The sequence below is a fragment of the Carcharodon carcharias genome, chromosome 15, assembly GCF_017639515.1.
Source record: "Carcharodon carcharias isolate sCarCar2 chromosome 15, sCarCar2.pri, whole genome shotgun sequence".
Lineage (NCBI taxonomy): Eukaryota > Metazoa > Chordata > Chondrichthyes > Lamniformes > Lamnidae > Carcharodon > Carcharodon carcharias.
The window spans coordinates 54598735-54614999 of record NC_054481.1 but is presented as its reverse complement, the minus strand read 5'-3'; the positions used below and the strand labels follow the sequence as shown (position 1 = coordinate 54614999).

Here is a 16265-nt window from a genome sequence, read left to right as displayed (position 1 = left end):
GGTTACCATTGACCAAAAATTTAACTGGACCAGCCATAAAAAGTGTGGCTAAAGCAGATCAAAGATTGGGAGTTCTGTGCCAAATAACTCACCTCCTGATTCCTCAAAGCCTGTCCACTATCTCTACAAGACACAAGTCAGGAGTTTGATGGAATAGACTCCACTTGCCTCTGCATGCAGCTCCAACAACACTAATCAGGACAAAGCAGCCTGCTTGATCAGCACCCCATTCATCACCTTAAACATTCACTTCCTCCCACCAGCACACAGTGGCGGCAGTGTGTACCATATACAAGATGCGCTATAACGACTCACCAAGGATTCTTTGAAAGCACCTCCCAAATCCATACCCCTACCACCAAGAAGGACAAAGACAGCAAATGCATGGGAACATCACCACCTGCAAGTTCCCCTTCGAGACACACACCATCCTGACTTGGAACTATATTGCCGGTCATTCATTTTTGCAGGGTCAAAATCATGGAATGCCCTCCTTACAGTACTTAGTGTGTACCTATACCACATAGACTTCAGTGGTTCAAGAATGCAGCTCACCACCACCTTCTCAAGGGCAATTAGGGATGAGCAAGAAGGAATAACCAGTAAAACTTGGAAGTGACTGGTACTGATCTGAACTGGTCTTGTATACCTTAAAATGGAACTCCAGTTCAGATCGGTACCAGTCATTTCCAAGTTTTACTGGTTTTTCCTTCTGGGCCAATGACACTCATATCCCAAGAAGGAATGAAAATAAATTATACCTCTTTCAAAATTTCTACCAGTTTTGTCCTAAGATCGAGGCTGACAGTCCGCTGTGGTACTGAGGGAGCGCTGCACAGTTGTCAGTGCCATCATTTGGATGAAATGTTAAACCGAGGCCCCATGTCCCCTCTAATGTGGACGTACAAGTACAAGATCCCTTAGTATTTTGAAGAAGTGCAGATTTCTCCTCATGTCCTAACCTTTATCCCTCAAGCAACATTGCTATAAACAATAGATTATCTGGTCATTAACACATTGCAGTTTGTGAGACTTTGCTCTGTGAAAGCTGGCTGCCACAATTTCTACATTACAACGTAATGTTACAACATATAAAGCGTTTTGCAATGTCCTGAGGTTTTGAAAGGTGCTATAGTTCTTTCTTTCCTTTCCCGAAGGTATGGATTCATGGCACTGGAAGTTTTACAGTTCTCCACAGGAACTGGGGGAGGCCATTCAGCCCCTTGATTCCATTAGATCATGGCTGATTTGTACTTCAACTCCATTTACCCTCCTTAGGTCCATATCCCTCGATACTTTTAGCCGACAGCATTCTCTCCATCCCCAGGTTGATAGTCTGCCTCTCTTTCTGAACAGGAACCTGCCACAACCACCTGGGTAAGTAGTGGAAACCCTCTTCACCTGTTTGTGGCTTTGTCCCAGAATGCATCGGCAAAGGGCTGCCTCTTTTGGGACGATGGAGAGAGCCTGAATACTTACGAGAGGAACGATTACACTTACGTTGAATTCTCTGTGGACAAGGTATGATCCTGAACCCAAAACTCCCCAATTCTGGGGGTGCTTTCATTCAGGGGCTGGTTGACTGCTGGTGGAACATTAACTGGTATTTCCTACCTATTTCAGTTAGATATCTTCACCTGCTCCTGCCCTTGCCACCACCTCGCAATTTTTTTCTCCTTTCTGTGTTGAAGGTATTAGAGGAGGAGGCCATTCATCCCCTTGAATCTGCTCCACCATTCAGTTGGATCATGCTGATCGTTACCTCAACTCCATTTTCCATTCGCCCTCATAGAAGCATTTAAGGGGAAGCTAGATAAACAAAGGAGGGAGAAAGGAATAGAAGGATATGCCTAAGGGATTAGATGAAGTAAGGTATGATGAGGTCCATTTGGAGCATAAATACTGCCATTGATGATGAGCCAAATGGCTTGTTTCTGTTCTGTAAATTCTATATTTTTATCTGTTTTTGCACTGTTTTCCTTGATACTCTTAAATAACAAGAACATTTATTATTCTCAGTCTTGAAATTCCAATTGACTGCCAGCATCTACATCCTTTTGGAGAGAGAGAGAGAGAGAATTCCAGAATTCCATAACCTTTTTGTGAAAATGCTTCCTGGTTTTCTCTTCAATGGCCGGATTCTGTATTTAAGGTTGTGCCCCCTCTGGTGCCTGTCACTCACCCCATCAACCCCACCACCTCCACACCACCCCCCAACCCTGCCTTCACCACAGCCAAGTGGCTGTTCTTCACCTGTGATCAAGATATGTGTAGCATCAGGCTTGTCAACTGTGGAGCACTTTGCATCAGAGTCCAATCCAATCCTTGTCTGTCCATGGTGAATAGCAGTTGGATGGGTGAGAAGCCAAACAGATCAGGAATGTCTCAGAATCTGAGCCTGACCTAGGCAGATTCCTGACTCCTGGTCATCATTCCAAACCTGATTGTTAGTCTGTGCCAGGGCTTCCAAAACTGTGGAGTGTGACCCCCAATAAGGTTGCAAGATGAGATTTTGAGATCATGAGCTCTGAGGCTCGGACTGGGTGCTAACAGCTGTGAGGCTCCTTTAAATCCTCACTTTCTTTTCTAATGGTGGGCATGATCTAAAAGACAGAGTTTCGAGGCCGGATTCCTAATGCAAAAAAGGCTGTGAAAAGGTAATCCTTTTACAAAAATCCCTGCAGCTTAAACACTTCCCACCTTGCTCAATCTCACTCCCCACCTCGCTCAATCTCACTCCTCACCTCCTGCTCAGCACCCTTTCCCCCCAGGTTCACAGCTGAAAGCTACCATCACACCCTCCCTGCCAACAATTCTTTGTACCCTCCAAATTTTCACACTGGGGTCACACGAAGTCTGGGGCATTAAAATGGGGTCACACCGGGAAAAAGTTTAAGAAACACTGGTTTACATAGGTAGGCAGTGGATGAGATTTACATTGTGTTTGGCAATGCAACTGTACTAGAGTTGTCAATTCTGATTGGACATATTCCATGAGATGTCATCATATAACTTCCAACTGACCCATACTCTCCCGCTATTGCCTGCTTGACACATCAAACCCCATTGCTCTGGCCTTTCCACAGTCAAATAGGAAGTGAATAGAGACTTCTAGTATCCTACTGGATGATTCATGATGTCAGTGAAACAGCCTTCTTTCCCTCTATCTGATATTTAAACAACAAATAAAGTTTTCAACAAGAATAAATACCTTTTTTTAATGCCCCTACGATTTTTCTCCTGCATATTTGCTCACAGCAGTAACCTAGAAATTTGCCTCCAATTCCTGGAGACCTCTGGGCCATACGACAGCCAGGAGAAACACCTTCAGGAGAGAGCTTTTAAAGGCACACAAGTGAAACAAGAGTCGTCCACCCAATGGTGTGTCCTGTGTGTTTGGTTTGGGGCCTTACGTTTTACTAGACAATGTTTGATTATGCAAGTGTCCTTTTTGCTGGATCAACATGGTGACCCCTGACTGCCTAGGATTGCACAGTTATGCTGTTGTGCCTATATCTGCTGAATGATCTACTCTTAGATTGAATCCTACCTCTTGCTGTGTTGTGTGTAGAACCAACTGATATCCAAAGTGGTACATGTGAACATTGAGGCCACTTACATCAAAGTGAACACCTTAAGCATGTACGGGGTCAAGTTCCGACCGTTGAAGGTTATCGTAAATCAGCGGCCTGTTTCATTTTCCTACTCTTCAAACCAGGTGAGACTGGATATGCCAGGATTTCACCACTAAACATCCTTTTACCACCCCCCGCCTCACATTTTTCAAAAGTCTGTCAGCCCCCCTTCCTCTGTCATGCCCTACCGCTGTTGTCCCCCCAATTTCTGTCATCCCCCCTTTCTGTCACCATCCCAACTTCTGTCGACCCCCATCTCTATCGCCCCCCCCATCTCTATCACCCCTTCCTCTGTCGCCCCCCCATCTCTATCACCCCTTCCTCTGTCGATTCCCCCATCTCTATCACCCCCTTCCTTTGTAGCCCCCCAACCCTATCACCCCTTCCTGTCACCCCCCACCTGTTGTTGCCCTCTCCTTCGTCAGCCCGTGTTGTTGCCCCCTCCTTCGTCAGCCCGTGTTGTTGCCCCCTCCTTCGTCAGCCCGTGTTGTTGCCCCCTCCTTCGTCAGCCCGTGTTGTTGCCCCCCTCCTTCGTCAGCCCGTGTTGTTGCCCCCCTCCTTCGTCAGCCCGTGTTGTTGCCCCCCTCCTTCGTCAGCCCGTGTTGTTGCCCCCCTCCTTCGTCAGCCCGTGTTGTTGCCCCCTCCTTCGTCAGCCCGTGTTGTTGCCCCCCCTTTGTCTGTCACCCAACCTCTGTTGACCTCAAACCTTATTGCCATCCATCCCCTTCCATCACCCTCCACATCGGTTAGCTTTTTTCAGCCTTACAACCCTTCAACCATTCCACATACTTCCGACTCTAGTCTCTTGTGTCTTGTCCCTTCCCTTTACCCCATTTGTGACCATGCCTTCAGCCGTCTTCGTCCCAAGCTCTGGAATTCCCCCACAAACTTCTTCGCTTCTCTGCCTCTCTCTCCCCTTTTAAGATGCTCCTTAAAACCTACTTGACCAAGCTTTTGGCCCTGTCCTAATGTTTCCTTCTTTGGCTCAGTGTCAAATTTTGTCTGATAACGCTCCTATGAAGCACTTCAGGACATTTTATTCATATACCAGGCACTGTATGTTGACTGGTGCCTATGTATTAGGCACTGTTAATTTCAGATCTTGTATTCACAACTCCTTGGGATACCTGAAAAGGTTATTAAGTGAATGGTGTGTGTAAAAGCCCAATTTTGAATGAATATAGTGTTGTTCCCATCTCCTTGCAGGTTCTGACTATCAATAATCTCCATCTCCCCCTCGATAAAGGGTTTCACATCTCGTGGTCATAACGCCTGCAATCAAACTTCAAAGTGAGGATTCATCTTGCTGTGGAGAGCAGACCCTAGCTTGTCACTTGTCTGAATCAATACAGAACCACCTTCTGGAAATACACAGCAGGCCAGTTGACATCTGAGGACAGAAAAATGGGTGTGCTTTTAAGGTCTGAATTTTCCTTGAGGCCCATTCTTCCAGAGCAGCTCTCCCCAAACACACTAATGAACAAATTTGCATTTATATAGCATCTTTCATCAACTCAGGACGTCCTAAAGTGCTTTTCAGCCAGTGAATCTTAAAAACCTATTTTTAATATTTACACGTTGTCTGGTCTACTGTGTCTTTCGAGAATCTGCAGTTTTTATTTCAGATTTCCCTTCTTTGTAGTTTAGCCTGTTTTTTAGCCTTACCTTGTTATTCCCCTTTCCCACCAACTCAGTGTTCTATTTAAATCTATGCTGCTTGGCAGAGCTGGTATTTTGCTGACTATGGTGTTAATGTGTAAAATGAGGCCTTCAGGCAGATGCTGCTTTACTGCAAGTGAGGATAAATCAAATCAGTTCATCCCTTGTCCTTACCTATGCTCACTTCCTGGCAAAAAACTCGACTATTGTAAACACTGGATCAGATGGGGAAGAAAATCTCCATGGTGTATTTTTTTTTAAAAAGATGTGAAATAAAAGAATAAAGTGAATACAATAAATCATTTTAACTTTGTTCATGTTTCCTTGTCTACTCGATGGAACTATGCGAGATGAAGTATTATGGCCTAAGCAGTCAGTTACGATCAGGAATGTATTGCTGAAAGGCTGGTGGAAGCAGATTCAATAACTTTCCAAAGGAAATTGAATAAGTACTTGAAGGGGAGAACATTTGCAGGGCTATGGGGAAAGGACAAGAGGAGCAGGACCACAGTAATTGGATAGCTCTTTCAAACAGCCAGCACAGGTATGATGGGCTGAATGGCCTCTTTCTGCACTGTATGATTCTATAACAGACTGAAGTGTCCATAATAAATCCTCAACTTTGTTCATTTTGCTTCCCTGTGTTCTCATTGAATTTATTGAATCTACATGCAAACTGGGATTCGAAACTGTACAGGAGTTTAATTGGTCAGATTGAAGGTAACATTAAGCACATGCCCATTGAAAAGGTAATTTTGTTGCCTCCTAACTTTGTTAAAATCAGCACTCACCCCAATCTCCTACCTGAATTCATCCTGTACTTGGACCTGAAAACTGTGGAACTTCTCATCTCCCTCACTCTTTCTCCTTCAATTACAAGTTTTTAAAATCCAAGTTTTAACTTGTTCTCAGGATATCAGTGTCGCTAGCAAAGTCAGCAATTAGTGCGCATTCCTAGTTGCCCTGAAGACTAGACCAAAAAAAGTAACATTTCAGAAAGAGGAACCACAAATTACATTTCTCTCAACTTAAACCTACCGTTTAATGAGGCAGCATGTGGAATCAAATCACTGCAGTCTGAGTTAGGGCACAGAGGCATTTTTAGTAGATGTTTTGTCCTTACATTTCAAACACTTACTTTTAATGACAGGTCAGAGGTTGACTTCTATTCTTTTACGGTGAAGTGAAAGTGCTTTCAAGTCTTTTTGCATTTTCCTTGAAATATCATTAATGTTGAATGGGAATGGGGATGGAAGCAGAGAAGGGAGGGAGAGGGACAAGGATGAGCTGGAGGTCGGGGCGGGGGGAGGTGATGGTAAGAGTGGGACATGAGAGGTTGGGGAGAGAGAACTGGAGGGTGAGGTGGAGGGAGAACATGAGGGGAAGGGGAGAGGAAAGAGAAAGCCAAGCAAGAGGGAAGAGGGATGGAAGGAGAAAGGAGGAAAGGAGAGGCTGGAGAGAAGGAAGGTGGTGAGGGGTACAGAAGAGAGGGAGGCAAAGAGCAATGGGAAGGGAAAAAGGAGAGGGGAATTAAAATTCCTTCTGCTTTGACTACATTGTACAGCCATTCTTTTTAAGTGACATTCCAATCTAGTTGCACAGAATCTGCCCGGATTGTGCAATGTTACTTCAAAAATGTTTGACTAAAACCTTATGAAGAAAATGTTCAAAATTAGTAAGTGGTTATATCTGAAATGAGTAACTCTCCAATGAGGCCAGTATAGCTGGTCCTAATGGACTGACAAGGCCAGCACCGTACTTGTATATGATATTGGAACTGAGCATGTGCCATGATCCCACCCGACTAGACCCTGCCAGGGTCGAGTTTCTGTTCGGCCCTGTTCCCACAGCCTGTGCCCTCTGACCAAAAACATTTGATCTGGGTAATGTTATGTGTGTTGCACTAATTAACTGGGGCTTACTAGGCTCCAAATCAGACTCCTCCACCACCACCAAACTCCCCACCCCATCCCTGCCCCCCTCCCAGTTTCTTCATTCGTTGTAGACTTTGCTTTGAGTTAATGTCCCTTGGACCACCTCATTCACCATTCTTCGCTACCAGTGGGCATCCCAGAGGTCAGTAACCCTCTTCAGGAAATGGGAGTGCATGGCGTAGAGTTGCAACTTCTGGTCAATGTCAGACCACTGGACACACCCAGCATCATCACCCGACTGAAGATCCATCTGTCCCACACTGTCTCCTGGAAAGAGAGGTAACATATAACTACCAGAGTTATTAATGGGATTTTTTGCCACTGGTTTTTATAAAGGCAGAAAAACTTGTATTTCTACAGCACCTTCGCCACATCCCAAAGCATTTTACAGCCAATGAAATACTTTGAGTGTCGTCACTGTTGGAATACTGGATATGTGGCAGAGGAATCTGCTCCTCTTCCTCATCCTGTCTCCCCTTCACCCCTCGCTATCCTTCTCCCTCCTCTCTTCACCCCTCTCCCTTTCTCATCTTCAACTCCTCCTCTTATGTACCTGTGTCATCGTGGAAATTCGTTGCCACTGTCTCCATCCAGGCATTGTCGGTGTTCCGAGGATCATCCACGTATCCTGCAAATACCTGGATTAGAAAGTTAGGAAACAAATTGGGTGAACTGGAATGGACTGTACTAGACTAGACCAATCAAGTTTCCTGACAGCAGTTTGCATGCAACTGATGCTCACTCTTTTTCTTGGCATTAATCAGGAGCCCCTCATGCTCCACACCACCCCTGAATTTTTACCCCATACTCAGCTAGCCCCTTCACATCCACCCCAACTCCCACATCCATCCCACTCCTCACGCCCTTCCTCCTGCCCCCAGCCACCCTAGCTCCAGCTCCAGAGAGTGAGGTTTGGATAAGAGACATCAAAGCAGCGATTCATTCTGCTTGCTCACCTCCTTGGCTTTCTCCTTACTGAAAACGCTTTGGAACAGTGTCCTCAAGAGATCCTTCTCGAGTTTGGAGGCAGTAAGAGAATCAAGTGCTTCTTCCCCAAACTCACGCTTCAGGGTCGCCGACACAAGCTCACCATCATCCACCATTCCCTACAAGAAAGAGGCAATTAAAGTAGCTGGCTCTTCAGTCCTGGGGGGACCTGGGTTCAGAGAGACCAGCTCCTTAAAGACAGCATCTCTCCCATGATCTGCTCAGGGGTAAAGTTCAATGGAATCCTTAAAAGTGTGGCCTACATATCCACACCAGTTTTAATCAACATCAGGAGGAATAGCAGGACAAGTGTTCATGGGGAGGGCAAAGTGGAACCTCCAGGTTCACTCCTTTATGATGAGTTAGGGGCTCCAGATGTGAGGGGAGAAAACAGATTAGCCAGAGATGGTGCCCCAAGTCACACTATTCCACTCAGAGACATGGGGCTGGGTGAAGGCAGCAGTGGGCCCTCCACAGTTGAATGATCCTTACTGTCCAGGTTGCTGCAACCTTTGGTTAGAGTTATTTGTGAGCCTAGACCTTAGTAACACCAGCAATTTGCATTTATGTAGCACCTACAATGCAGAAAAATGTTCGGAAGTACTTAAATTAATGTCAGTACGGTATTAGAGTTATGTAGTGTCAACTCTGTTTTTAATGCACCCCATATATGACTTGAGTAGGTTTGCCAAGCCTCCTGCCTGCAGGAATTAAAGATGTACCTCCTGGACACTGCTATGAGAAAACACCGGGGAAACTATTATTTTATTAATTTTAAAAATTGTTTTAAAATTTTTTGAACGTTTTATTAAATTTAAAAATATTATATTTGGAGAAAAGGCTGTTTGACAGAGTCGAGAATCATTCAATCATGTAATGAAGAGTCTATTTGCTTTTCAACCGACTGTGGAAAGGTGGAGTCACCGTGACAACGAACAAATTGGGTGACTAATGGCAGCAGCGTGATTGGAGGCATTTGGTCAAGTGACAAAACCTCCAGGAAGTCATCCAACCAGAGTTGGAAACCTGGGAGTATTCACTGCTGATACTGAAGTGCAAAATGGGGTAGATTGTCAAAGTAATGCAGAGGGAAATCTGTGCTCCATCTTAACTTAGAGCTCCCAATGCTCAGAAAAGAATGATCCAGGAAAGGAAAGGGGAGATAATGGCATAGTGGTAATGTCACAAGACTAGTATCCAGGGGCCTTAACTAATGCCCTGGGAACAAGGGTTCAAATCCCAACACGGCAGCTGGTGGAACTTAAATTCAATTAATAAAACCTGGATTTGAAAATTAGTCTCAGTAATGGTGACCATGAAACAATCAACAGATAGCCTACATAAAGATGTGCTCTGTCACAAGTGTCACACTGTCCTCACCCCAGGAATTGCCCATTCCCCGCAATCCTTCCGCTTTATCGCCACAAACTGCAGGATGGGTTTGCCAGATAGCTCGTGAATCACCTTCTCACCGGCCTCTCTTTTCCACCTGCAAGGGAGAAGGAAAACATCCCTCAGCTGGCAACAAAACAGGACCATTGCTAAAATAAAGAAAAACTGTCACAGGGAGGGGTTGGGGGCCAGAGGTGAGAGGTCAACTATCAAATGACAATTTTTTTCCTGCACCCTGTACAAAATTACAAGGGCTTTTAACATAGTAAATAAGGAGAAATTGTTTTCCTGTAGAGAGGGGGAACAGACAGTGAGTAGTTCAAGACAAAAGGATGAGGCAAATTTATAACTCTGAGAAAAACTTTTCACTGCTCTTTCTCTGACTGAGGCCTCAATAGATACTGCCCTCCCACCACTGGGATCAAGATTCAAATCTACAATAGGAATGATGGTGTAGCAGAGTTAAAACATCATCCTCTCACTCCACAAGTCAGAAGGTCTTGGTGTCAGATCCCGTCCTGAGCCTTGAGAACAAGGTATTGAATGATGCTTCAGTGCTGTACAGAGGGAATGCTGCATTTTCTGAGGTTTCAACTTTCAAATGAGATATTAAACCAAGGTCCTATCTGACCTCTCAGGTGGCCATAGAAGGACGTGGTCCTATTTCAAAGAGCAGGGGAGTTCTCAGCCAACATCAATAAAAAAAAAGAGATTATCTGGTCATTGCACTTCGTAGAACCTTGGTGTGCAAAATGCCTTCTGCATTTTCTACATTACAACAGTGAGCGTATTTTAAAATAAGTATTTCATTGGCTGCAAAATGCTGTGGGACATTTTGATTGACACCAAAATTGACAACACAAAGGCTTAGAGGAGATCAGATAGAGGTGTTCAAAATCATGAGGGGGCTGGACAGAGTAAATAGGAGATGCTGTTCCTACTAGTACAAGGATCAAGAATGAAAGGGCACAGATTTAAAGTGATTTGCAAAAGAAGCAAATGTGAGGTGAGAAAAAACTTTTTCCCACAACGAGTGGTTCAGGTCTGGAATGCACTGCCTGGAAGTATGGTGGAGGCAGGTTCAATCGAGGCATGCATGAGAGCATTAGATGATTATTTGAATAGAAACAACATGCAGGGCTATGGAGAAAAGGCAGGGCAATAGCACTAGGTCATAGTGCTCATTCGGAGAACTGGTGCAGACACTATGGGCTGAATGGCCTCCTTCTGTGCCATTAAAATTCTGTGATTTTGACATCCTGAGGTTGGCACTATATAAATAAAAATTCCCTTTCTTTCACTGTGAGGACCCAATGTAGAGTTCAGCCATGACCAAGCTGATGTAAAGGTGCTGATCCTGCACCGATGACAGGTTGACCTTGTAGTCTGCTTGTTACATACCGTGTGACAATGGGATCAGCAGCGTGGTTTGGTCCCCACTTTCCCAGCAGTCCTCGAGAAGTGATTCCCGTTCTTCCCATTGGATTCCTAGGGATAACATCAGAAGCATGAGCCGTTAAAAGTGGTTATGTTCATCCAATGTTCTGATGAAAGGTCACAGACCTGAAAAATTAACTCTGTTTCTCCCTCCACGGATGCTGCCATAGCTGAGTATTTCCAACGTTTTCTGTTTTTCTTCTAAATGCAAGATCTTTACCTAAAAACTGCCGACCTCTTATCTGACAGACCATCATCACTTTGAATAAAATAATTATTTTCAGTATCTGTTCTAAATGTACTTTTCAATCATCTTAAATTATACCCTCTGGCCTAATTCTCTGGCATGCTTTGAAGTAATATTCAACAATTATATTACTTAATATTTTCTAAACTTCAAAGAGATCTTTTTTTTGATTTTCTCTACAGATCATCTTTCTTTCTCACTCATTCCATTTAGATGTGGGATTTTTTGTTGTTGTTGCGTTTCTCTGCATCGTCAGCCATGAAGATGTGTCATTTTTGTAACTGTGCTGACACTATGCTGATTGACCAATGTTTTAACGGAACCTTTGGATACTATTACTCAACACTACTGGCTTGAATGCAAAAGCATATTTGCTTTGTAAATTGTGCTGCGACTTGTCTAAACATTAACAGTGATAAGTTCACTATTACTACCAGGTTCCTCTCCCAGTCTCCCTGTGCTAATTCTACAGTGCTCACTTCAAATTCATTTTTGTTTTTCTTGGCTTCAAGTTTCATTTTCCATTTCTCTGTTCACTTGGATTCCTGATGTAAACCCTCTGCAAACTATTAACTCCATCTTCTGGCTCAATGGAATCTCCCATTTGAGTGTATTTGAGGAGCTTACATGTGCTTTTGATGCCCACGTCATCCATCAATCTGCTACCTTTTAGGAACATCCACATTCCCTCATTATGCATCTTCTCTTGAAGGTGCTAGCTCATGCCATCAGCTGTGACTCAGTGGGGAGCACTCTCACTTTAGTTGCCAGCTTGTGGGTTCAAGACCCACTCCAGAAACTTGAGCGCACAACCTAGGCTGACACTCCAGTGCAGTTATGAGAGAGTGCTAAATTGTTGGAGGAACTGTCTTTCAGATTAGATGTTAAATCTAGGCCCTATCTGCCCTCTCAGTTGGATGTAAAAGATTCCATGGTACTATTTTGAAGAAGAGCAATGAGTTTTCATGTGTGTTCTGGACATTATTCATCACTCAACCAACAGGCCTGAGAAAACAGATTAAGTGCCTTGAGATGTCCTGTGGTAATGAAAGGTGCTATATAAATGCAAGTGTTTCTTTCTTTTTTCATGCCAGGGTACAGTCCACAAGAGTGGAATAATATCTGGTACCTTATCCTAATGACTGTTCTTCATGTTTAAGAATGACATTGAGTAATAGAAAGCTATGAGTGTGTCACAGCCCAATGCAATCTTCGTATCAGCCAACAGCCACATACTCACACTTCCATTGGAGGTCATTGTATAGCAATCAGTACAGTGAGCCTTGGCTGATTGCCCTCCCCCACATCTCAGGGGAACTAAGGCCAAATTATACTGTTCCCTAATACCATCCAAGTTGAGATGTGCTAACTCAGCACAACACAAAGATTGAACTTTTGATGTTTCTGTGTGGGAGTGTGCTTGGATTACACACTATGTGGCACAGTTAGCAACTCAGCGAGGGGAGCTGTCACCATCTTCTTTAAATACAACAATTATTGTACGTATATAACACTTATAACATAGTAAAATCTCCCAAGACACTTCACAAAATTGTTAGCAAACAAAATTTAGTTTAGGCAGAGAATCCCAGAGCTTAGGGCCCAGGCAGCTGAAAGCCAACAATGGAGGAATAAAAATCTAGGAATCTGAAACTTTCTCTCACTGTTTCTAACCTTGGCAGCTCACCATGAAATTGAAACAAATGAATGGGATCAGTACTCACCGAGGCAGCTTGTCCTCATCTAGCTCATAGCAACCCTGAAAACTTCTCCGATCTATTCTGCCATCCACTGCATTGAATCGTGGACCATGTTCAGATTGTCCTTCCATCCTGTGTCACAAATAGCATGTTAAAGACAAAACAAATGATTGACAGACAATGAATACATTTTTAAACTCAGCAAGTAAATAAAGGCTGATGGATGGAACAAAGCCGAAAAGGAAACTGACATCCAGGGTGAGACATGCCCTTTTCAGGGAGAGACAGACACAGAGAGAGATAGACAGAAACACAGGGAAAGACACACAGGGAAACAGACACACAAAGAAGAAAATTCTCTCCAACTGTCCCTCCCTCTATGTCTGTCTCTCTGGATACGAGGGCCTATCCCTGCGAAAGTGACAGACAGAGGCGAGGGACCCGCAGCCAGAACGACAGACACATACAAACACACACACACCGGGGGAAGTACACCCTCCCTCTCCTACTCCTCCCGTTCTCCTAACTCACTCTCCCTCTCCTATCCCCCATGCTACCTGAAGTCAGGGTCTGCCCACTCGGGTCCAGCCTTGATGATATCTGCTGTGTAGTCCACTGGCTCATATTTTGGCCACGGGATGCTCCAGCTGACATAGCCGTCAGGGACAGGGAAACGCTTGACCCGTGACCCTGGATAGGGTGAGCTTCGTGCTTTGACGTGAATCATCAGTGGGGTTCCCGTATTGCGATGCAAGGCAGGGCACACTGGGTAAGATACAGGCTTGTACCAACTGGACTGGGCGAGACTGACACTGAAAAAGAAATGCTTTATCATTAGGAACTTGTTTTCTGAATATCCAACCCCTTAGAACCCAACTTTTTCAATACATAAACTGCTTCTGCAGTACACAGTGACTACTCTTCAGAAAGTCTCTAATTGGCTGTGACCTGTTTTTGGATATCTTTAAAAAGGCATTACATAAATGCAAGTTCTTTACTAAATTATGGCATATTTTGTGCAGTCCAATTTTTCAGATTTTCCTGAGTTTATCAGGGTTTTAAGTGTGATTTAAATCTCAAATACATCCTCATGTACAATCTTACTCAGTATACACTGCACCCAGTTCAAGCACAATTTCAGATACATCCCCACCCACTCCCATCTCTCTCTCTCCCCCTACCTCCCAAGTCCCTTAGAATAACATTTCCTCCAATCACTGGTTTAAACTCCGGTGTTCTGCTGCCCAACCTTTATCCCTGTGGATCGAGAAGCTGCTGGCGATCTCTGCCAAAGCCAGCGGTTGCTGGTGGTTAGAAAAAGAAACGCTTGACGTTTGGTCTTCCTGAGCAATTAATCATGGTTAGTCACTGGATAATGGCATAGTGGTTGCTGACTGAATACAATCAATATTTTTGCATTTCCGTTGCTGAGCAGCTGTCATCAAACAGTGAAACCAACCAGCAGAAATATAAAGCTCAAGATGGAAAAAAAATCAAGCTGCTGACACACTTCCTCAAGTCAGCTGATTAAATTTACAAGCACACGAGATTTAAGAGAGACTTTTTTTTCAATTTTCATAAATTTAACCATCCAGTATTATCCTGATATCTCTGATGATGCTAGGCCAACAGCATTTTCAGTAAATCACTAAAACAACAACTGTGTGTCCAGGCTGTTCAACTACAGTAGGCATCTTTGTCAGCTGTGGCTCACTGGGCAGCACTTGGAATTTAAAGATTGTGGGTCCAAGTTTCACTTCAGAGACATGAGCACATAAATCAAGAATGATTTTCCAGTGTAGTACTGAGGAAGTGCTGCACAGTTGGAAGTGCTGACTTTTGCACGAGATGTTCAACCGAGGACCGATCAGTGATCTCAGGTGGATGCAGAAGTTCACAAGAGCAGGGGGGATGTTCTGATGTCCTGGCCAATTTTTATCCCACAACCAAAAGCTAGAAATAGGTTATCGAGTTATCAGATTGCTGTTTGTGGGAGCTTGCTGTACACAAATTGGCTGTTGCATTACAACAGAGACTGCACCATAAAAGTACTTCATTGATTGCAAATGCACCTTAGGACATCCTGAGATTGTGGAAGGTGTCGTAAAAAGCGAGCCTTTCTTCTTCAGCTGGATTCTGCATGAGTGTATTTGCAGCAGAGGCTATTGAGTAAAAAATCCTGACTGACTGTTCTCTTCCCTAATGTAGGAAGATGTTAAACAGATTGTAACATCTCAATTACTGGCCCTGGCTGTGATCGCCAAATGTAGCAGAGTCTGGGATCAAAACTGGAACCTGCCAGTCTCCAATGCACACAAAAGAATGAGTTCACCAAATGAGTCACTCAGGGAACTAACAAAAGGAAATGAACAAACAAAACAATTGTATAAATCTGCAAGATGTCACTGCAGCATCGTGATGCCTAGTTCTTAAACATAGAAAATATACAGCACAGAGGGAGGCCATTTGACCCATCATGGCTCCTTTTTTCCCCACCGCCTCCAGAGAGCAGTACCTCAAAATAAGACCAGCGACAGAGCCTGGATGCCATCTCTCAGGTCACTGTACCTGTATCTGATCCAAATGCAGCAAGCTAGGACAGCAGTGCAGAGAATGCACACGCCCATATCAGATCCCAGGGGTTTTGTTTACACACAATGTACTTGCTTACACCCGCACACCAATCTCTGCTCACAATCACACCCCCTAACTTACATTCAGTTCCATCATACTAACAGCCCACACATTCAGCTTTTATTCACACAACACTTACGCTCAGGCTGCTCACAATCTCAGCCCAATATTTACACTCACTGCTCACACCTAGTCCTGTTCACACTCCCAACTATCAACTTCTGTTCACAACCAGGCTACACTTACAGCCCCTACCTCTTGCTCAATCAGAGCCAAATTCACAGTGGATCCTTTTACTCAGGGCCCCTTTATCCCGCTAACCCCTCCCAGCTCAGACTCCCAAACCTCAGCTCACCCCCTTCCAGCCCTCGGCTCAGACTCCAGCCTTCAGCTCAGACCCTAGCCCTCAGTCACCACCCCCCCCCCACCTCCAAACTCACAGCACAGCCCCCCCCCAACTCACAGCAACCCCCCCAGCCTCCCCCAGCTCACACATCCTTGTTCATTCACACTATTCAGTCAACCTGAGCCTTAATTCTCGAAATTCAGACAATACGGTGACTCCACCCACTCTCGCCTGAATGCACTAATCACAATGCGCATCTTGTTGATTGGCAGGTGGTGGGAGGCGGGGCAGTGT

At 44.5% G+C, this 16265-nt stretch overlaps 2 protein-coding genes across 8 annotated transcripts in view; one reads left to right on the top strand and one right to left on the bottom strand.

Moving 5' to 3' along the window:
* gaa2 (alpha glucosidase 2) overlaps positions 1-5598 on the top strand; it is a 42219-nt gene extending 36621 nt beyond the window's left edge. The window contains exons 18-20 of one of the 3 annotated variants that reach the window (XM_041207345.1): positions 1357-1521; positions 3572-3718; positions 4882-5598. In XM_041207345.1, coding sequence (XP_041063279.1) covers positions 1357-1521; positions 3572-3718; positions 4882-4929 — 360 coding nt within the window. In that variant the 3' untranslated portion in view covers positions 4930-5598. Of the gene's footprint in view, positions 1-1356; positions 1522-3571; positions 3719-4841 lie in introns of all 3 variants that reach the window. The other 2 variants (XM_041207344.1, XM_041207346.1) reach the window with 2 other exon arrangements.
* Positions 5599-6317: 719 nt separating this feature from the next.
* LOC121288655 (ADP-ribose pyrophosphatase, mitochondrial-like) lies at positions 6318-16030 on the bottom strand. 5 transcript variants are annotated; one of them, XM_041207347.1, is made up of 8 exons: positions 15560-16030; positions 13549-13803; positions 13016-13123; positions 11009-11095; positions 9596-9704; positions 8185-8334; positions 7782-7866; positions 6318-7495 (listed from the first exon to the last, which is right to left on the bottom strand). In XM_041207347.1, exons 1-8 carry the CDS (start codon positions 15616-15618, stop codon positions 7350-7352), a joined length of 999 nt encoding a protein of 332 aa, XP_041063281.1. In that variant the 5' UTR covers positions 15619-16030; the 3' UTR covers positions 6318-7349. The 5 variants fall into 5 exon arrangements, with proteins under 5 accessions (XP_041063281.1, XP_041063282.1, XP_041063285.1 ...); XM_041207348.1 differs by having other exon boundaries at positions 15507-16028; XM_041207351.1 differs by having other exon boundaries at positions 15881-16020.
* Positions 16031-16265: the final 235 nt, after the last annotated feature.